The sequence below is a fragment of the Puntigrus tetrazona genome, chromosome 23 (assembly GCF_018831695.1).
Source record: "Puntigrus tetrazona isolate hp1 chromosome 23, ASM1883169v1, whole genome shotgun sequence".
Taxonomy (NCBI): Eukaryota; Metazoa; Chordata; class Actinopteri; order Cypriniformes; family Cyprinidae; genus Puntigrus; species Puntigrus tetrazona.
The window spans coordinates 9831642-9853504 of record NC_056721.1 but is presented as its reverse complement, the minus strand read 5'-3'; the positions used below and the strand labels follow the sequence as shown (position 1 = coordinate 9853504).

General features: G+C 36.8%; 3 protein-coding genes and 2 non-coding genes across 17 annotated transcripts in view; 2 read left to right on the top strand and 3 right to left on the bottom strand.

Annotated features, from left to right (window-relative positions):
* Positions 1–16070, top strand: part of eya4 (EYA transcriptional coactivator and phosphatase 4) — a 28353-nt gene extending 12283 nt beyond the window's left edge. Inside the window, exons 4-20 of one of the 13 annotated variants that reach the window (XM_043224495.1) lie at positions 661–779; positions 2797–2880; positions 3056–3133; positions 4546–4612; positions 4784–4926; positions 5083–5232; positions 6061–6134; positions 7096–7273; positions 8315–8451; positions 8612–8695; positions 10704–10793; positions 10925–10983; positions 11168–11328; positions 12458–12572; positions 12660–12781; positions 14069–14169; positions 15411–16070. In XM_043224495.1, the coding sequence (XP_043080430.1) occupies positions 661–779; positions 2797–2880; positions 3056–3133; positions 4546–4612; positions 4784–4926; positions 5083–5232; positions 6061–6134; positions 7096–7273; positions 8315–8451; positions 8612–8695; positions 10704–10793; positions 10925–10983; positions 11168–11328; positions 12458–12572; positions 12660–12781; positions 14069–14169; positions 15411–15491 (1843 nt within the window). In that variant the 3' untranslated portion in view covers positions 15492–16070. Of the gene's footprint in view, positions 1–660; positions 780–2796; positions 2881–3055; positions 3134–4545; positions 4613–4783; positions 4927–5082; positions 5233–6057; positions 6135–7092; positions 7274–8314; positions 8452–8611; positions 8696–10703; positions 10794–10924; positions 10984–11167; positions 11329–12457; positions 12573–12659; positions 12782–13911; positions 14013–14068; positions 14170–15410 lie in introns of all 13 variants that reach the window. The other 12 variants (XM_043224492.1, XM_043224497.1, XM_043224493.1 and 9 more) reach the window with 12 other exon arrangements.
* A 252-nt stretch (positions 16071–16322) lies between these two features.
* rps12 (ribosomal protein S12) lies at positions 16323–19181 on the bottom strand. The gene is made up of 6 exons (XM_043224547.1): positions 19088–19181; positions 18913–18958; positions 18145–18261; positions 17836–17938; positions 16793–16894; positions 16323–16417 (listed from the first exon to the last, which is right to left on the bottom strand). Exons 2-6 carry the CDS (start codon positions 18924–18926, stop codon positions 16355–16357), a joined length of 399 nt encoding a protein of 132 aa, XP_043080482.1. The 5' UTR covers positions 18927–18958; positions 19088–19181; the 3' UTR covers positions 16323–16354.
* Positions 18026–18110, bottom strand: LOC122329332. Its single transcript, XR_006247902.1, has one exon. It is a non-coding gene; the product is annotated as a small nucleolar RNA SNORD100 (small nucleolar RNA).
* Positions 18335–18409, bottom strand: LOC122329334. The gene has a single exon (XR_006247904.1). It is a non-coding gene; the product is annotated as a small nucleolar RNA SNORD101 (small nucleolar RNA).
* Positions 19182–19856: 675 nt separating the features above from the next.
* Positions 19857–21696, top strand: zgc:153284 (uncharacterized protein LOC751696 homolog). Its single transcript, XM_043224553.1, has 3 exons — positions 19857–20016; positions 20341–20508; positions 21268–21696. The coding sequence occupies exons 1-3, from the start codon at positions 19972–19974 to the stop codon at positions 21328–21330; spliced, it is 276 nt and encodes a 91-aa protein (XP_043080488.1). The 5' UTR covers positions 19857–19971; the 3' UTR covers positions 21331–21696.
* Positions 21697–21863: the final 167 nt, after the last annotated feature.

Genomic DNA, 21863 nt, shown 5'->3' with positions numbered 1-21863 from the left:
AATTATATTTTAAATATATATATATATATATATATATATATATTTTTTTATGGACAATTTTATATTCACATTGCAGGTTGTTTAACATAGTAACATGAAGATACATTGTGGTTTTGTTCCTCATATTTTCGTGTGGGTGAGTTAATGTGAAGAATATTCCATATAAGTGTCACTACATGGAGGAAAAGACAACTAGATCCTAGATAAACATGACCTAGATAAACTGCTTTCCAGCTTTTTGAGGTAAATACTCTTAGAATATGCAGAAGTTGGGACAGATGTTTTCTTTAGCAGATGGTTTGACACATGAACGGGGGTCATATTATATTTCTTACAATGTAAAAGCCGTTTTATTCTCACATTTTCTGGTTAGTTTGTGTTACGACCGCTTTGAGGTCAGTAAGGTTTTTCTTATTAATTAATACTTATTTAGCAAGGATGCATTCAGCTTTGCTATTACAGAAATAAATGACATTTGAAAATATTTTAAGAAAGCTGCTAATTTTAAACAGTACAAGTAATATAGTAATATTTCCGAATATTACTGTTTTTATCAGCAAATACATGCAGCATCGCTGAGCTAAAAGACTCAACACTATTAAAACCCTTACCAAACCCTAACTTCTAAATGTATTAAGCATCTATTTTTGTCTGTCACAGGGTCTTGGAGATGCAGGATCTAACAGACCCGCAGCACTCTGTTAACAGTGGCAGTGACGGCACATCCAAACTGGACAAAAACATCCTCAGCAACAACATCACGACCAATGGAACCGGAGGTATGAAAAAAAAAAAAAGACAAATCAAAGAGCAAGCAAGCAAGAAATTACCAGCGTACATGAGTGAGCGAGCGACATATTAGCTGATAAATAGGGCCTTTCAACCAAAGCATTGCTTTGAGTACAGGAAATCAGCTTTTGCGTAGTGCACTCTACGTTCTTCGATGTAGAGTTTCTTGCTGTAATTGAAAGCAGGGTTCAGTCGTGCTGTGCAATGTTCGGATTGCAAGTATAAAGTGTTTCTTGTTCTGGTGGTTTTGGTGCCGTCCAGAGTGGGTTTGGTGGATTAGTGGCGATGTCGTGCGTCTAGTTGTTCTGAGCTCACACTAACCTCAAAGGTCAAACACTGCATACAGGCCTAATTAAAACAGAAGAAAGCGTGTATGTGTACAAGCATCTTTGTGCTGAAGCGTTTTCCAGCACTTCTCCTGTGCGTGTTTCAGCAAGAGCCTGGTGCACAGCAAACCATTTCCTGCGTTTAAACTCTCATTTTCTCTCTGATGTCAACACGCGCTCGCTTGCTTTTCTCTCCTTGAGGAAAACGCTGAACAAACGTTTTAAGAGAGAACACTAGGCAAACATACACATGGCTAAATAGACTCTCAACACCCTAGCAAGCGAGCGTTTGATGTATGGCTATGACTGTGCGGTACACAAGAGACGCAGTAAAGTTAAGGGACCCTGTGTGTGTGTGTGAGCTCATCTGTTTTTGACATGTAGCAGAATAAAACAATAGCAGAAGACTGAGAGAGTAAAAAGAGCAGAACTCAGTAAATCATTTAGATTAGGCCTCGGCTAATGATTTTAACAGCTTGACATACACACACATTCACACACACTGGGATTGTGCTTCTGCCAAAACAACGACATATTCAACATTCTCCTCTGTCTACCTCATCAGCTCACAGCCTAGACTGAATCCCTCCATGCACACATACACACACACACGCAAACCGCCCACACAACCACCCACACACACACACACATCCTAACATGAATCCCACTGCCAATGAAACCTCATTCATCTTACTTTAGAGGACTTTGCTTTCTTCCTCACAAACGCACACACACTAATTCAAAATGGTTTTTTTCTGCAAATGTGCCTTTGACAGGGCTGTCATAAACTCAGTGTGGCAAAAAATGGTTATATGATTTATATGAAGTCATTTCTTGTTATGGGAACACGAGGAACGATGACTGTACTATTGGTAAATGTATAATGAAAGTAAATTTAATTATAAAGGAATTCTATGGGAATTTATTGACTTTTTACTTATGGTTCTATTTGCTATTTGTGAAATGTTATCAGTTCCTATACAAGAACTTTTCATAAAATATTACACCAAATGGCCATACAAGGCCACAAAATGTACTATTTAGACACTTGGGTCAAAAATTCACAAATTACTTTGTATTCGAGAAGAAAAATCTCTATCTATAAAAAAATATTCTGTTTTCTCAGAACTAATGTCTATTTTCTTAACTGTTTCAACTGCAGTTACTTTTAGTTAATGTAAGAAATCAATGGATGGGTGACCTAGCAAAGTAACCACTGGTGTAGTTTATCACATTACTTTCTTTCTTTCGCAAACGTTTGGCAACCAATAAATATCTAAGTGAATGTTATCTTCATATTAAACACTTTATTTATTGCTTTATCATTTAAAACCTAACAAATGTCTTTTAGGTTTGCTTAAAGTGTTTAAAATATTTTGTAATATTTATTTATAAATAATTTATTTAAAAATTATTTCATAGTAATGTGATTCTATCAATATAAATGATAATGGATATGTGATTTAGAAGTGCTACTTATTTGTATTATTTTTAATATTAATGAGAAAAAATCTATTAAAATTCATTTTAATTAACATATATACAATAAATGCAGTCTAGTGATATTCTGTGTTTTTAAGTGTGATGTAAGTGTCCTTACATTTTTGGGTCTACCTGTATCTGCTAAATTTAAAAAATAACTGGGTAATACAGTCCACTATACATCTGACTCCGCCCCCAGGAGAGAACATGACAATTCTAAACACGGCTGATTGGCTGCTGGGCTGCAGTACCCCGCCCACTGCCCCAAGTATGAAGAACGATGGTATACTGCATGTGTTTGTGTAGTGTATATATGATAGCACGTGTGTGAGTGTTTGGGTACAGTGCTTTGAAGGGTTTGCTTTAGTACTTTCAGAGTTGGTTTGATTTTAAGAACTTTGAGAGGAGTTTGACAGCTCATGGGATGCCTTATATCTTTCTTGGTCTGTCTCTTTAAGTTAAGTCTGAGCCTCTGAACAGCAGCGAGGCTGTGAGCTCGGCGGGAGACACTGGGCTGGACACTTACACTGGGTCAGGTAAGACACACACACGCACACACAAACACGCTCACATGCGCTGCATTCAGAATGCCTGCTGTAATCCCACTTGGGAACTTGCTGAAAGCTCTGAGCCCTCAATCTTTGTACTGCCCTTGAGCTAACGTCATCAGAGCCACAAACTCTTTATTTAGATCAATGTGCTCACACACAAACACACACACACACACACTCAGAGACTGAGAAACCCTCTGTCCATGCGCTCCCCTGCAGAGAAGGTTGAGGCCCTTGCTTGAGCTGACAGTGTGATGTCTCTATAAAGAAGACAACAGCATGTTCATTTATATACACTGCAAAAAAAACATTTTTCCAGTAAAATGTATTATCAGGATATGATTTACTAGGTAAGTGAAACCTGTTTTCATGGAATACAAAACCCACATATAGTGGTTTTTTTTTCTTGTTTTAGGCCTAAAAAAGGTTTAAAGTTAAAGAACGTGTATTTTAAACATACATTCATAAATTAATTATGCTTGAGTAAAGGCTTGTTTTTTTTTTAAGACTACATCTATAGAATAAAAGAGTACATCTATGAATGACTTCAGAAATGTTACTGTCAAATAAGACAACTAATTACAAAGAATGTAAAAAGTTTCAAAAATTTAAAAATAATTTATTTTTATATTTGTAATTTTATATATGAGTTTAATCATTTATTTTTTTAAATGTTCAAAAATTGTTTTTCATTATATTAGCGTGGTTTTATTGCATTAGTTAGCTGTATTTTTTAGGGCTTTTTTTAACCTAATCAATATAATCAAGGTTAATCCAAAACAAGGTTAATCCAACATTTTTGCTAATGAACTATATATATGTCTAAAACTAAAAGCCTCAGAAATTTTTATATATTTTTTGAGGAAAAAAATTGACAAAAACACTGATTAAGAAAACGATTGGGACTGGGAAACGTTTCAGCTCAGGAAGGGAATTATAACAAGCAAACGCCAAAATTTGTTTTTGATTTTTGCATCTCAAGGAGAAAAGACGAAGAGAGGAAAGGCAGGAGGAGGAAACAATGACATTCTTTGATGTCGAAAGAAGATTTTTGAGAGAAGAGTTCCTGTTATTTTTTTTTCTGCTATTTCTTAAATGAAATCCAGCTGGTGAGAAAGACTGCGAGCTGTCAGTCAAACCTCAGAGCTGTGTGTGTGTGGATTTAAACTGAAGGCTCTTGGCAAAATCTCCTCAGATGGAAGAAGTCCAGCACACATTTTATTTTATGATTGTGATATGTAATAAATTACACATTCAGTCCAATGACAACTGACATGCAGTACTGACTGGTGATACATCCCAGTAAGGTATATGTGTGTGCGTGCCATTGTGCAAGAAAACAATTCAGTCTCTAGCTAATTCCTTTATTTTTTTTCTTCTTTTTGTTTTTTGTGTAGTTATAAGCAGCAGTGGATTCAGCCCTCGGCCGGCTCACCAGTACTCGCCTCCTCTCTACCCCTCAAAGTATGACACAGACACGTTATGATGCATTAATGTACATACAAAAACATCTAACCATCTTCACTGGGGTCAACACAAGACAAATTAACGATGGCGGTTGATGTCAAAAAGGCAGCTGACCCTTGATCTAATCAGAGGAATGATGAATGTTTTGATTTCATGTTTGATTGGCAGGCCTTACCCCCACATCCTGTCTACACCCGTGGCTCCTCCCATGTCGGCCTACACAGGCCAATCACAGTTCACTAGCATGCAGCAGTCGACAGTTTACACACCCTACTCTCAAACTACTCCACCCTACGGCCTCTCCACCTATGGTAGGTCCTTTACCTTCGATACGTGGTGATGGATGACATGTGTGTTGTTTATTCAGCATGTGAGGATGATATTATAGTTTAGTATTTATAATTCATGTGAAAGAGCCTTCAGTATCAATCCAGTTTGATTGACAGGTCCACTCTCTTGATATTGAGCTACAGATTTGGGGGTGATGTTGCCAGGCATAAAGACAGAAGGAGGTCTGACACAAACGCAATCAAGCCTCCAATCAGGGCTCAACTATAGCCCTGGATTTACCACCCCTCAGCCTGGACAAACAGCATATTCACCCTATCAGATGCCAGGTGAGTATGTTTAAGTATAAGAGTCTGGAACCATATTACATATAACAACATTCAAGAGTGACCAGGATCTGAAAAAACACTATAAAAGCAATGAAAGTTATTGGTACAATTTAGGTCTTTTAAAAAGGCATGGTTGCGTCTAGGACAGATTTGATGCGATTTGATTGGCTTTGACATATGTAACTAAGTGTAACGTATTATTTAGAATTCTGGATGTGATTTATCAGTGCTATTGGTGGCTAGAAATATTGAGAAATATTGCTGAAATAAGAACTATTAGAGAAACTTGAATTAAACAAAAATTAGAAATGTTGCCTTAAACGTAATAGGTTTAAATTGGAGCACAAAATAAACAGGAATTAAATAAAAACTAAAACTGAAATAAAATGAAAAATATAATCGTATGCAAAAATAAATTATATTTAAATAACAAATGTAGAAAGAACAAAAGTAATAATGACAAAAGAACATAAATTCAAATGAAATCTAAATTTATGTAAAATTATATAAAAGCTAATTCAAAATATTAATTAAAACTACAGTAGTATACAAATAATACTAAAACAATTACCAGTGTTTATTCCTGTCCTCTTTGATTCATGAGTCTATGGTCCTTCTAAACTGTAGTAATATGGCTAGCACTGTGTGTCAGATGTTTAAGAAAAAGTATGTGTGAGCTTTTGTACACAGATTAAAAAAAAAATAACATCATACAACATGTAACAACATGATGGTAATCAAAAATTGTATTTTACTATTTGGGTATTTCATTGTTTCAGTGAGATCTGTTCACCATTGAGTCGCACTGGCTTTTCTCTTTCTCAGCAGGGTCAGGTTTCACAACATCTCCTGGTCTCTACACATCCAACAACTCTAATCCAGGCAACTTCACCACACAACAGGTAATGTCACACGTGCACACATTAACACACACACGCACCAATAACGTCAGAGTTCAGCAAAGGACCGAGTCTTTTTTTTACAACAGCCCAGGCCTCAGAGAACGGATCGCCATCCTTCATCTGAGAGAATTTATGCTTTTAGGACTTAATGTTTCCCTAAACTTTTATGATTAAAAGTGCTGCCAAAGAAAAGGACCCAGCTACACTTAGACTCCCACTGATGAATTTAGCTGTGTAAACAAAGTGAGATTCTGGCGATGGTTGAAATGGAGTAAGCAGAAGTAGGATGAAATGAGAGAGTGAAAGTAGTAGAGCGAGTGAAAGAGTTTGGCCGAGAGCATTTTACTGCAGCTCTCATGTTCTTGAACGAGTGAGTCAGTGACAGTTTTAGAGTCATCTCCCGTAAGAGATCCGTCAGTGTCTGCACATGTAAAACTTTTTCAAAGATACAAGAGAAATCAGGGAGTGATAAAAAGCTCTGTGTGGATGAGCCAGAAATCTGTACGTTCCAGTGCTATTACTTGATCTTTTCTCTCTTTATTATTCCCCTGATAAACTCCCTCTCCTTTTCTTATTCATTCAAGAAGAGCATAAAACCTATATTCTTTCCACACTTTACTAAATTATAGAGGGGATAGGGCAAGTTGTCACACTCCAGTGTTTATTTCTTAATCAAAAGCTTTTTTGCAGCCAGTGTACAGCAGATCTGCCTTATTTCCACTGTTATTGATCAAACATAAGCACATTGACCTTTGTGACAACATGCCCCAATAACAGGTTTCCAACATTATGCAGTCACCATTTTTGCTTGTTGTTTTATAATGTAATTGCATAATGCATATTTTTATATATCACCTAAAAATACCCTTTTATGCTTTCTGGTCAGATTTTGGTTTTGAGTTGCTTTTATTTTTGTAATGAATAAATCAATTATTATTTTGATTTTGTTTGTTTGTAGCAGGAATATCCCTCCTATACAGCTTTTGGGCAGAATCAGTATGCTCAGTATTACTCCACCTCCTCCTACGGTTCCTACATGACATCCAACAGCTCATTGGACGGCACAGGTTCAATCTCCACCTATCAGCTGCAAGACTCCACCCCCATCATGACGGGACAATCGGCTGACCTGAATCAAGGTAAGCTCCCAGAACATACTAGCAAACATAAAACTCCTTAAAACACCGTGTTTTGAATCTAACAAAAACCCCTTGCATCATGGAAGCAACTATTGCACAGACTGTGTTCTTCAGCAAGTGTAAAAAAAAATTATTCCTTATAAACATGTCTACTGTTGTCTGTCAAAATTGGGATCATTGCCATTGTAGTTTAAATGAATCGTGTCTATAGATCAGCAAATGATGCAGCTGAAAGTTAGAATGTTCTGTTACAGGGCTTTTGGCACGAAGGTGTCGTGTACTCTGGTTGTTGATTATGTTAGTAGAGCGATGGTGATTGGGGGTTTTGTCCAGCAGGCCCAAAATTCAGTGGGGTCCTAAAGCTACATTTCTCAGTGATTTAGCTTGGCTGCAGTACAGCACAGCTCATTACAGTAAATTTGCTCACACGCATAGACACACAAACATTATGTTCTATCAGATGTGCCAATTTCCCACTTTCAATACTTTTTCAAAACATGTCGTTTTTATAAAAAACAGACATGAGAATGTATGAACTCAAACGCTTTTTCAGATCTACCTATATATCCGATTAAAAAGAAATACTGTGAAAGCAAGGCATTATCTTTGTTTCTTTGATTTACATGACATAAAGGATTAAACCCAAGAACAATAACTGTAAAGATAACTATATCAGCATTTATACCAGTGGACGAGATCTGCTGCTGCTTTAAATTCTTGGGTTTGTTATAAGAAGATGGATTCTGATTGGCTGTCAATGTTTTTGTTTATCAGTTGAAAAAAATAATTCCGACAGTGATTCCAATTATATCATTTCTCTGTGCCTTTATTGCTGTAGGTGTGGTGTGAACTATTCTTTAATATTGAGAACTATAGAACTAGAACTTCTTTTAGAACTATATCTTTTTAATTATCGTCCTTGGTGTGAACAGGCCTTTAGGGGCAACTGAAAAATTCATGATTATGGCAGAAACGTATATATTCAAGCCAGCGAGAAAGCTTTTAGGAAGTTTTGATGTGTTTCATGATTCTCTTTTGCAGGTGAGTTTGAGGCGGGGCAGAGCCCATCTACGCCAATCAAGGAGATGGAGGACCGGGCATGTCGAGGGGGTGGGGCTAAAGCAAGGGGGCGGGGCAGAAAGAACAACCCCTCCCCACCACCTGACAGTGACCTTGAGGTATGAACCGATAGATAGATAAATAGATAGATCTCATAAATGCACACACAGTTGAAGCAGATGCTTGCATCATCTAATGTAAACATACTTTCACTACATAATCATTGTGTCATCACTGTTTGTTTACTGAGCTCAAACATGTGTCTGCATGTTTTTACAGAGGGTGTTTGTTTGGGATCTGGATGAGACCATTATTGTGTTTCACTCACTCCTCACAGGCTCCTATGCACAGAAGTACGGCAAGGTGAGTGCAAACACGCATACTATGCACAAATATTAAACACACTTCCATCCACTATAATGACAGTGAGCATCTTCTTGTGATTCCTGATTATTCTTAGTAAGTAGACAATGTGTAAGTTTATTAAAATGCTTTAATTAGTGTTATTTTATCTGATAATAGCCAAAATTGATTACCTTGATCTCAAGTGTTCTGGCGGCTTAACTGGTGTTGGTTTACATTTTGACATACAAATTTTCATTTTAAGTGTTATGTCAGTTCAGGTTTATTAGATAATTGTTTTTATGTTCAGCCAACTTCTGCTAATTATCAACATGTAAATGCACCACATGCACATTTTCCACATATCCAGTAAAAAAAAAAATTTAAAGACAAAACATCCCAAATTATTACAAAGAAATGACAAGTACAACACTGAATTAATTTTGAAGCATGTAGACTGAAATAATAATTTTTTTTTTTGTAAAGCACAATCCGATACTGTTTTACTGACAACTTTTTAAAAAGATGTGTGTATATTTCTCCAAAATGCAAGAGTAAACTTTGAATCTTGATCCAGTATTTGGACTCCCACAACTGTGTATTCTATCATATGCAGAGAGCATAAGAACAGAGTTGTTAGATTGGGCAATGTGACGGCTGGACTCAAGGAGTGTGAAGCGTCAGACATCTTCTGACACCTTCCCTCATTTCTTGTCGTTCAGTTGGTGAGAGACATAGAGACAGCTGCAGCTATTCACGGCTCTGGGGCTATTTCTGCAGGCTCTGTGACGATGAAAACCCTCCGTTCTTAGGCACTCTCATCAGAGACATTGCACATGCTGTCAAGTGCAATTGCCAGCACACACCGATCTATAGATTAATCACTGAAACGATTGTCAAATTACCAAACCTCAGAGTTCAAAAGTGGGAAAAGCTGCTCTACGCCAGTATGTCTTCAATTGTTTATTTTGATTGAAAAAAAATTGCCTCAATTATTTTTTAACATATGCTTAGATGAAGTTTAAACATTTTCAAACAGTTGAATCATCATTTCCAATCTCTGTCAGTTTCGCCATTAACTTTGTGTGTGTGTGTGTGCTTTTCTATTCTCGTTCGCTGTCTCAGCCAATCAACTCTGAGCCAAGAAACTCCATCACATATGATGATTTTTACAGCTGGGTGTCCTCCCCCTCTCTCGTTCTTTCACTGTGTGTGTGTGTGTGTGTAGTTTGAAGGTTGAGAGCGTCTGATGTTCTGAGACAAGTGTAGTATCTGTCATCATTTCATGAAAATTTGGAACAATTTATTTTCTGAGCAAAATGTGCATTTGAAATATTCACATCCAGCCAAAAAATTCAACCTGCATTCTTAAGTCACTGATTTCATTTATATTCCTGAATGATATATCTGGTTAAGGTTTGTTCTATTTTTATAGATCATTTCAGCAATAATTTTCTTCTAATCTATTAATGTTATATTTTGTAAGAAAGTTGTAAAAACTGGTTTTATCTATTTTAAAAAATGCTCAAAGTGCAAGAAAGAAAGATTTTGATTTTAATAGTCTTTGCACATTTGGAGTTTTGTTACTATAGTAAAAAATACCTTGTATGTGTCTTTCGAACTCCAATATGAGGGTTAAAAGTTTCAGCTTTTAAAATGACGCCATCAATAACAAAAAAATCTAAATGTTATTTATTGAATTTATACATTTTTTTGTAATTAAAAACAAACGATTAAAAACACAAAAATTTGTGTAACTAATTTTTCTATTCGCATGTTAAGGTTATGTTCTGTCTGAATTGGTTCTTTACATATTTCATTATTTACATTTTATAGCCATCTCTTCGTCATTTGCCGTCTAGATGAAAAGTTTTACTGAGCTGAGCTTGTTGCAGTGCATTTTGGGATTGTCTTTTCTGCAACACATGCAAAGCGGTCTTGTGCATATATGTATTCTGGTACAGCCTCTGGATTTAGAGAGTTCATGGTGCCTTAAAATGTAAAAAGCAACTATCGTTTGAATTCTCAGGACCCTCCTTTGGCTGTGACACTTGGTTTAAGAATGGAGGAGATGATTTTCAATCTTGCCGATACACATCTGTTTTTTAACGATTTAGAGGTAAGCAAACTGCTCTCCTCTTGTTCCCTTTGTCTTAATTGTTTCCTCAGTGTTTTTGCAGTCAGAGTGTGTATGTGTTACTGTATGGCCCCCTGCTGGTTAACAGTAGTCAACTCAATGTCTTTGGACAGGAGTGTGACCAGGTGCACATTGATGACGCCTCTTCAGATGATAACGGACAGGACCTCAGGTGAGTTTGTCAGCCGAATGATTTGATTTAACAGTATTTAGACGTAGATTTCAAACTATTCTTTTAAAGACACCCATTACTCATTCAGCTGTTACCAAAAAAGTCATAAACTGTTTTTTAAAATATGTCTGAATATGTCTTTTACTTGTATGTTAAACAAGAGCGTTATTGTTATTATCAACAGTACTTACAGTTTTGCCACTGATGGCTTCCATGCAGCTGCAACAAGTGCAAGTCTCTGCCTAGCAACAGGTGTTAGGGGCGGAGTCGACTGGATGAGGAAGTTAGCTTTCAGATACAGAAGAGTCAAAGAGTTGTACTGCACTTACAAAAACAATGTGGGAGGTATGATCCGATTTCAAGTTGAAATATTTTCACAATACAGATTAATTATAAATCTCCATAGCTGTGGTATTTAGTATTATTTAAATACACTATTATAGTATTTATTAGGCATGCAACATCCACATTTCAATACATACCTCGGTTCTTGCAACAAACTAACAACAAAAAACAAAAAGACATCTGTACAGTATAAAAAGGGTGGATTATTATATGCTTGCTTTACATTTCGCATGAGAGAGGTATTATTGTTTATAGGATAGATTGGCCACTACTGAGCTCTATTAACATGTTTCATTCATACTGGACTCCAGAGGGCGCTGTCACAGAAGTTACAGGACTGATGAGGTTCCAGGAAATCCCTAGGCTATTGCTGTAATTGAATAAAAAGAAGATAAAACATTACACGTTTAAAAAGATGAGATGTAAGGACAATAAAAACACAGTGTATTGTTTACCTGTGTTCTTTATTACAGTATAGAATATATTTTGTGCCTCATTCTGTGACAAAAAGCCACATCAGATCACAAAAGCAAGTTATTATAAACACTCGACTTGTGAAGTTAAAAGAAGTTGCAGTGTTCTCTTTTGTCAGACAATTCTGAGAGAAATAAAACACGGAAATTACTTAAATGCAAAACAAAAAACTGAATGTTAAAAGAACAGTTCGGTACTTTTAAGAATTGTGACTTTACTGGTATTTATTAATATTTAGAAATAGGTTTTATTTTTAAGTAATTTATTATTTCAGTTACAAGAATTTTAGTAACTCAACTTCTATGTATTTTATTTCAGTTTGTTGCCACAGCAGCATTTCTCATTTTTATTTTCCTTTTTAAAGCTTTAATTTTAGATTTGATTTTATGAACGACCAGATTAATTTATGTAAATGACTCAAAAAAAAAAAAAAAAAAAAAAAAACAGAACATGCTGCATATAAAGAGGGAAAATGACCAAAACTGCAGTGATTTCTCAATCTTTTTAGTATTTATACGCCGTTAATAAAATGCTCTTAAATGATGTCTTGGGTAACATTTAAATTCTTCTAAATTAATGTACTAGACTGCTTTCATGCCGTAATATATGCTGTATTTATGAATACGGCGTTTTTGTTTATGATCTGTTATTTCAGGGTTGCTGGGACCGGCTAAGAGGGAGGCGTGGCTCCAGCTGAGGGCAGAAGTTGAGGCTCTCACGGACTCCTGGCTGACCACTGCGCTCAAGTCCCTGTCAATCATCAGCTCCAGGTCTGTCTCTTCATGCAGCATCAGCATTTGTCACAACTATTGCTTCACACAGCAAAAACACCCACAATCTCTGTCTCTCTTACCCAGGAGTAACTGTGTTAACGTCTTGGTGACAACGACACAGTTAATACCTGCGCTGGCTAAAGTGCTGTTGTATAGCCTGGGCTCAGCGTTTCCTATTGAAAACATTTACAGCGCAACCAAAATAGGTGAGTTCAGATACAGGTCCGTACAGCAGGCTTTGCCTTGAGTTCATCATGCAAATTGCGTTGAAGTGTTTATTTTCATTTCATTGAACTGTTCCATTTCATTTCTGCAATCAAGGGTGATGTAGAGTTCAGTCTGTGTGGAACATGCTTTTGGCTCACATTGTTGCATTAAATCATAAATCAAAACAGATCAGGACGACCTGGTCATAACGTCCACATTTATTCTGCTCATGTGGAATTGATTCTGATTGGCTGATCTTTCATCATCTTCCAGGGTTAAATTATTCTTTCGTACCACGCCTTTATAAATGAGCGTATAAATGACCTGGTTCGTCAACTGTAATTAGTAAAACCTAAATATATAACAATGAATTTAAATTTAAATGTAACAAAGAAATTATACCTTGTATATCCGTTTTTACTACTATATGACAATAATAATATTAATAAAAATAATAATAGAAGAAGAAAAAGAAGAGAAAATTACATGTTTGGAATGGGATGTTATGGCGTTTCTCTCTCTCTCTCTCTCTCTCTCTCTCTCTCACACACACACACACACACACGTACATGTATGTGTATGTGTATATGTATTTTTTTGTATATTTTACTTTGTTTCATAGATAGCACATCAGTTTTGCCTGTTTTTAAATAATAATAAACAAAACATTATTTTCCTACAATTGTTATATTATGAGTTTTTTTAAATTATATAATATTTATTATAATGTTTATTAATTGTCCGAAGAAAAATAAACATTTAGTTTGCAGCAGACAATCATGTGACAGAAATCATTATATGTAAGCATATCTCAAAGTTTTATTACTGAGGGGTTATTGTTTCAAATCCCGTCTGGAGTGACTTCTCCAAAACGTGGAGTTGTTCCATTGAACCAAACCCAACTCCACACAATTTCAGAACCCTTGCTTATTGCCGTGGTTACAGCAAGAAGTAAATATTTGGGAGGTCAGGGTTTGTCTGTGTCGCTTTGAATTCGTGAGGTTTTCACCTTCAAACGGAAACGGCGTCTCTTTATTTCTGCTCTCAATCATGCGGCTTGCTCGCCTTACAAGTGAAGTGAGTGAGTTCTGAGCTTGTTAAGGTTTACCTCTGTGCCTTGTCTCCGCAGGTAAAGAGAGCTGTTTTGAACGTATAGTATCCAGGTTTGGCACTAACATAACGTATGTTGTGATTGGCGATGGGCGCGATGAGGAGCATGCAGCGAGCCAGGTAAACTCTCCCGTCTGACCCCAAGCCTCTGACCTCTCACCTTGTTTATGTTGCAGGCAAAGAGAGTTGCTTTGAGCGCGTAATGCAGAGGTTTGGCAGGAAGGTAGTGTATGTTGTAATTGGGGATGGTGTAGAAGAGGAGCAGGCCGCTGCCAAGGTAACGACCCGCAGGTGAACCGGAAGCAGTGTGTGACTTCTCAGATTGGACTTCCTGCCTGTGTGTGCTGTAGAGCTTTAGATGAAACCGATCGGCAGCTTGCGCGCTTCATTTATTTCCTCCATCTGTAGTTTCCATGTGGATGTCTGTAGCGTGTTGCTTCTTCCCTCTGATCATCTGAGACCAGCTTTTCTTTCTCAGATCCCAAGCCGTCTAGAACATAGCTATTCAACTGAGGTTCTCCGAGGTTTCGGGCATCTAGCTTCGGGTCCAGTTAACCTCTTGTAGACAGTCTGCTGAGATGCTGAACCTAAAAACCCAGTTGAATACTTGTGTTCTGGGAAACCACTCTGCAGCGTTTCTAAACAACGTTTGTGTACGATACTGTCAAATGTTTGGGGTCAGGAAATCTTTATTAATCAGGGATGCATTCGGTTGATCAAAAATAAAAATGAATGCAACCTTGGTATAAGGTTATAAGCACAAGACACTTTATTCAAAACATTAAAAACCCTCAAACATTTGAACAGGCAAAAATGAAAAACAAAAAAAAACTACATTTACATTTTGATTCTTAAATGAAATACATTTAGCAAGATTTTAAAGTGTTAAGCCGAAGGGTTGTAAAGGGTTTATTTGCAATGTTTGTTTTTGTTAATAGTGGAAAAAGTAAATAACTTTTAAGAGATAAATTAGTAATTAATATAAATAACACATACATGTAGATTTACATAGAGCACTTTACAATAACCTTCAGTTTAACGTTGATGAATGCAAACAATTCTGCATTTCAAAACATTAAATAAAAAAATGCATTAAAAGTTATATATTGGTAATGTAATATAACCTTTAGTGTAATTTAAAATGAACAATTATCTAGAATAATAAAAACTCTAAACATAAATGTATGATTAACAAATTTAATGTTTTTGTAAAGTGTTGCTGTTTTTGCAAATGCTTTACTTAACTCTTTATAAACCTTCTGTAGTATTACAATGCGAGTAATGAGAGGTTGTTGTTTGTATTGAGTTTTTTTTTTTCCTCTGCGTGATCTGGTTGTTGGATCTCTTGCCTCATTTTCAGAAATGAAGAGAACTCTTTAAGTTGTAACAAACAATATTAGGCCTTAATAAGAGTGGCTTGACACTGCTGCATGGATAATGCTAGAAAACGTTTAAGCATTGAAGCAAATGCTATTGTGTTTTGTGACGCTCTCACATTCAGTCCGTTTCTCCCCACAGCACAACATGCCCTTCTGGCGGATATCCAGCCACTCTGACCTGCTTGCCCTCCATCAAGCACTGGAATTTGAGTACCTGTAACGCTCAACACCTGTATCATAGGCCTTTTTGTACAACTATTTAAGAACAAGAGTACACTGCAGTCTCTTTTTATGTTGTTGCTGTTGTCATCTTTTTTGATTATTTTTAAGAAAACTCTGGCTTTTAAGATATTTCTGCACTGTCTTAAGAAGACTAGGACAGACTAGGATGAGGGAAAATGGGATTTTAATGGTCAAACCAGGCTTGTAAAGAGCTTACTAAGGTCTTACGTCACACACACTGCATTTCATGTCTGAATGAGAGGAGTTCTTTGTCTTGAAACCACATATATCACTCTTCTACAGGAATTACATAGACTTCATCTCCACTTAAATGACTCAAGCGCTGTACTCTAATCACGGAACATTTAGAATAGACAACTCATGTAAATTATTTTACAGTAACTAGATTAAACACTAAAAAACGCTGTGTTTTCACATGGTATCGCTTTGATTTTGTGTTTTTTGTAAGTTTTTGGCAAAAAAAAGTCTGTATAATTTGTTGTGCCTTATAAAGATGTTTTTGTGTGTCAGTTTTTATTTTGAGAATGTATGTAGATAAACAAATGTAAACATTTGAGATGAGTTGTCTGCTTTCTAAACATAACCTTCCAATACAGGTGCTTCTAGATGAAATTCAAAGACTTTTAATTTGAGGAAGCAATTTGTACTTTGAAGTCATGACAGTTTGAAAAGTTTAGCGTCACGTTGACAAAACACCTTTTAAAGCTTTAATAAAGCTGTAGATTGCAATGCTCCAAGCAGATAGTGCTGAATTTTCTTTAGGGAATGCACCTACAGTTTTTATAAAAAAAAAAAATAAACACAAATGTAACAGTTCCAAAAGATCTTTTATTTGGCGCCTTATTTCTTAGATTTGAAGTACTCTTCAATGACGTCCTTAGCCTGGGACTCTTTGCCGTAGTCCTGCAGATGGATACATTAGATGCATGTTAAATCTTGAAAATTTGTTTTAAAACAACAGGAAACAAAATAACGCCATTCAGTACATTAAGCTTGTTGCCCTTCTAGGGACCTCAACAATCAAAACAGGACCAAGAGGCTCGTATCCAGGCATTCAATCTAGCCAAGACTTCAAAACCAGATACAGGGCATGGAGAGCCAGCATCTGGACTGGACTCGGCTCAAACAGCCAAATCCAAAGCCGTAATATGCTTTTAATAAACACTAATTGTAAAGTCCAAGGTATTTTTCTAAAAAAATTAAAAAAAAAAAAAAAAAAAAAAAAAAAAAAAAAAAAGGAAAAAAAGAGTGTGAATAGGACTAGTCAGACACACCCACCTTAATGACTACACAGCTGCAGCCCACCACCTTGCGGGGTTTGCCCTCTCTGTCGATCTTGCACAGACCAACCCACTCACCAAGCTTCTTATTGTCGTCAACCTACAAGAGAGCACAGAGACGGTTATAGCTTTATGACTCCACACAAACGGAGATTTGAGTGTTCCAATCAGGCTTATGGAGTCCAAAATAAAAAGTTCTTGGCATTATTTAAGAGAAAACTCTTTTATAGAATTTAAACGGCTAATAAAAAGGAAGTACTTAAACATTTTCTGAAGCTAACATGTGTTGCCAGCCATGAAAATAGCCTTTAGCTAATTGCAGCAGTTAAGATGTTCTGGGTGGTCCAATTCAAAAGCCCACCACCAGGTCTCTAGACATGGCTTGGTTACCACCACCAATGCCATTTTATGGTCAATATGCTCCTGGAGAACTGTGCATCTCATGTTTCCTTACCTAAAACACCCAAGTCAGTTTGCAAATGACTAATGAAACTAAACTAAATCAGGTGCACTGAAGAAAACAATACGCAGTGCCATGTCTCCAGGACGGGCCAGGAAACAAACCTGCGTCCAATTCAAGCAACAGCTCAAATAGGATAATATTGCTTAAGGAATTATGATACGGGCTACAGCTTAAACGCTAAGGATGCGTTTTTCTGCCTAAAGGTAATGACTCCCCGTAATTGTTAACTTATACGTAGCAATTTTGAATCTGAGTGATGTAATAAAAAGGTGTAATCAGATTTTTTTTCCCCATTTGAAAGACTATTTTTAACATCTGTAATGCAGATAAATGTTTTGCGCTCAAGTTCAGTCCGAGACAACAAAGAGCATCCTGTTTGAGTTAATTATCTCATCCAGGTGTTTTAAATAAGAGGGCCATACAAAATGTGCAGAGCAGAGACTGGAATTGAGAACCACTGCTCTAGATTAACAGATTGCTAATGCTTATATTTTAGATAAGCCATAATTGCCAGTTTTAATCTATTCTTCCATTAGTCCTGAAATACATTAGATGTTATTCTCATCACCTCTCCTCACCTTGATGAGGTTGATCTGATGCTCCGCACAGAGAGCCTCCACCAGCTTGACATACATGGGCTCGTCACAGTTTGCTGCCAGGACGCAAAGATGAGCCTGGCGCCTGTCAACCAAGAGAAAAAAAAAAAAAAAAAAAAAGACACGATGAGCCTTCAAGTCTCTTCCAACAGGTATGACTGTTCACTTCAACAGTATCTCAGACAGAAATTGGGTAACGGATGGCAGTTATCCTCAGAGACTTCAGTAGAGGGAGCCAAGTAATCATCATAGACGCGTAGTAACATCTACCATATTCAAGTAGTCACTTACTTGTCGAGGGCCTTGGCGGCCTCACGGATACCGCGGGCCAGACCGTCGTGGATGAGTGCGGTCTTCAGCACTTCAGGCAGAGCGGTGTTGACATCCATCACACCTCCGGCAGCGATGCTGTTAGTTGTACAAACGGATGTTATTGGGTGTATAGAATCAAGTGTTACATGCATGCATTTAACAACCTGCGGCTTTTCAGACTGGATGTCTCACTCATGATTAAGAGTGAAGGGGTATCCGACTAAAGATTCAAATTCATCATAGCCGAGGTCACTAGAAGAAAACCCATCAACCAATGAATTATAAATGATTTAAATGCTGTGTGCTTCGAGAAATTGATTTTGTAGCACAGGAGTACAAAATGTATGCGTTTATAGACGTTCATTGATGTAGAGTAACGTCCAATATAGTCCCTTTGTGGTACACTGAAAATAAACAGGAACCCATCAACGCATTCCGTGAAAATTAAGCCAAACCTGGCACAACACTATCGTGTGGTTTCACAATATGCTGAAAAGTGAGAAGAATCACGTGGGCTACTATTATAGAGCTTTTAGTTACCAGTACTTTTAACTGTATAGAAAAGCGCTCACATGCCGTTCTTCTTAAATGTATGGAGTTAAGTTACATGATTCCTAACGATTTGGATAACGTCTAACAGCTAGATATATTCAGTACAAGTTCCTTATCAACTTTTACACTGTGCAGTAACAGCATACTTAAGTGTGTGCACGCCGCAGCTCGCATAATAAGAACACAATCACTCACCCTTCCTCGGCCATTGTAGATTAGCGATGGATGGGAGAATAAATTTCTGAAATGAAGGCATAACATAATCGATAGGTTAACATCCATTCTTTAGGATACACCTTTGAGTGGTTTAAACGCAGGATGTTAGATATTTAAGACCGATTCTGTCAGCGATTACAGAAACTCGCCCTACCTTCCCTCTGACTGCGGGTAAAGAGGACGTCATACCGTCGACGACATAGTTTTAAGCGCGAAAGGCCCCGATGGTGTCCATTTCACTGCCTGCGTAAATAGACACACGAAACTGTTTTTTGTGACCTACGGTTACTTACTGTGTGTTATCGTTAATGCTTTTAATATTGCTTAGAAAATATATTGTCCAACAACATTTTAAGGCATCCTTTTTATATTACTGGCCAATGCACGACGATGGCGCAAACATCTCGATCCGCCACTATGTGGTGCTGTTTATTCCGTACTGACTTTTGAGTCAGTAGTGCACAAAACGTGGATATGTGTATATTTACACTTTGAAAAATATGCACTGTAATGGGGGATTGAATAACATCATTTAAAATGAAATGAGAATAACTTTTTTTATTATTTTGTTTTATGAACCATAATTACTTTTAACCAGCTACTGTGAAATTATCACACATTTTGATCTCCCCATGCGAGTTTGAGAGAGAGAGAGAGAGAGAGAGAGAGAGAGAGAGAGAGAGAGAGAGAGAGAGAGAGAGAGAGAGAGAGAGAGAGAGAGAGAGAGAGAGAGAGAGAGAGAGAGAGAGAGAGAGAGAGAGAGAGAGAGAGAGAGAGAGAGAGAGAGAGAGAGAGAGAGAGAGAGAGAGAGAGAGAGAGAGAGAGAGAGAGAGAGAGAGAGAGAGAGAGAGAGAGAGAGAGAGAGAGAGAGAGAGAGAGAGAGAGAGGTGTGTGTGTTAGGTGGGGCTGTCAAGGTGTCAAAACTTGCTTTCCTGGTCCTTGAGTTGGCAGAGATTACCTTTTGATTTAAAGGTTTAAACAACGAACTGCTTCTTCAGCCACTTTTATTCTCAACAAAACTTTTAGCACGTTCAGAAGATGCCCGTCACAGTGTATTTCAGCAGTGTGAGTGGCTCTAGAGAGGTGTGTATTGGTATTTCTGATTTCTCAAGATGTTTCAAGTAGTTAATAACTGCTTTTCGGAAAGATGTGATATTCTTCCCATTTTTTTGTGTTTACATGCTGGACAGTCGTTTTATGTCAGATTAGTTAAATTAGTTAACTCTACAGTGGTTTGTGTTCGTTTCTGCAGAAGGATTAAAAAATCCTAGATGGAGAAAAAAACCCCTGAAGTAAATAACTGTATTGTGTCAAAGATATACTAATATCTTGTCGCATGTCTTTAAAGGAAGAGAAACCAGAGTTGTGAGTTGTCGCATGTTCATCATTTTCCATCTGTTTGTTTAGGTGAAGCAACATCAGGCACACATCCTGCAATTCCTGGATTCCAAGAATATCAAGTACTTTGTTGTGGACATCGCTGAAAGTGGTGCTTTGAAGGAGGAGATGAGGAAGAAAGTGGGAAACCCCGCAGCTTTGCCTCCTCAGGTCTTTAATGGAGACAAATATTGTGGGGTAAGTCTCCTCTAGTAGCCGTGTTTTTAATACTGGTCTGTAGACCAACAAGTCAACCTTAAGTCAGAAATGGTCAGGCTGATGCTGCCATTTAAACGAATGATTTTAATAATTTAAATAGAAATATTTAGCATTACACAGTCAACCATGTTAAATCTAAAGACCATGAATTTTTCTGTGAATTATGAGTTTTGATTTTTTGAGCATTTCAGCAAGTCTTTTGCAGTTATTAGAAAAAGCACATAACGTTCAGGCTATGATGTAATAAAACATAAACAGAACAAGGAAATCTTTAAAATGAACCAAATGCATCTGTTTGGGTTTAGAAACAAGCGTGTTTTGAGTCGATTACTGAGAGATACAAAAAAGGGCGTAAGAGTCTGTAGTGTACGGTAATGCTGTTAATTTTGTTGTGCAAACAGCACTTGAAAAAAAAAAGTTTGTGTATAGGCACAGGAGACCTGTCAGGCTCGTTCAGGTCCTTGTAAACTCAAACACACCCTTTCAAACACTCCCATCGACTGTAGATGTTTCCACTGCTTGGAATGCTTTCTTGTGATAGTCTGCCTCTGGAACATCTTGAGATTGCGTTGTGATGCGGAGAGCAGTGCAAATCTGCAAGAAATCACACAGTGCAGTGTGTCTGGATGTACTTCACTAGTAAATGCTTTTAGGGATATAGGGAGTTTTTTTCTTTCTCATTTTTCTCATTTGTAAAGACAACACAAAGCTAGTTTTAATCTTTGTTTGTGTTTATAGGACTATCAGAAATTTTCTGATGCGGTGGAGGATGGAAAAGCAGAGGCATTCTTCAAACTCTGAACTACTATTGGCACACTTCACTAAATCCTTGTGTATTTAAGATTATATATGTTAAGACATTTTACATTGTTTAATAATAATAATAATAATAATAATAATAATAAAAAAGGGATTTTCTATCAAGCGTATCTCTGCTACATTATGCATCAGTACATACAGTATCACCTTCCATATTTGTCCACTGGGGTGCAGTAGTGTCTTGAGTACCTCAAATATATGAACTATTGGTGCATTTAATCAACTTGATGCATTTCAAGCATTGATTCTTCTTAAAAATTCTTCATTGTTCTGACTTATCTTTTAAAAATCAGAATTGATGTAATCAAAATTTTATTTCAATTAAACTAATATATACATAATACTATTCACTATTATTAGTATAAATGGAAAAATGCAGGTAGAATCTTTTTTTATTATTATTAAAATTTAATAGTTCCAGTTGTATTTGTAATGGTTCTGTTGTTATTATTATTATTATTATTATTAGGGTCATGAACCCTCTATTAAAGAATTTTGTCCTGTATGTCAAAATG

Coding starts and splice junctions, on each gene's coding strand:
- rps12 (XM_043224547.1), bottom strand. Junction 16,895..17,835: donor ATCAGATCAACCTCATCAAG/GTGAGGAGAGGT, acceptor GCTCTCTTGTAG/GTTGACGACAATAAGAAGCT. Junction 16,418..16,792: donor GCAGCTGTGTAGTCATTAAG/GTGGGTGTGTCT, acceptor ATCCATCTGCAG/GACTACGGCAAAGAGTCCCA.
- zgc:153284 (XM_043224553.1), top strand. CDS start 19,972: ATGCCCGTCACAGTGTATTTCAGCAGTGTGAGTGGCTCTAGAGAG. Junction 20,017..20,340: donor GTGTGAGTGGCTCTAGAGAG/GTGTGTATTGGT, acceptor CTGTTTGTTTAG/GTGAAGCAACATCAGGCACA. Junction 20,509..21,267: donor ATGGAGACAAATATTGTGGG/GTAAGTCTCCTC, acceptor TTGTGTTTATAG/GACTATCAGAAATTTTCTGA.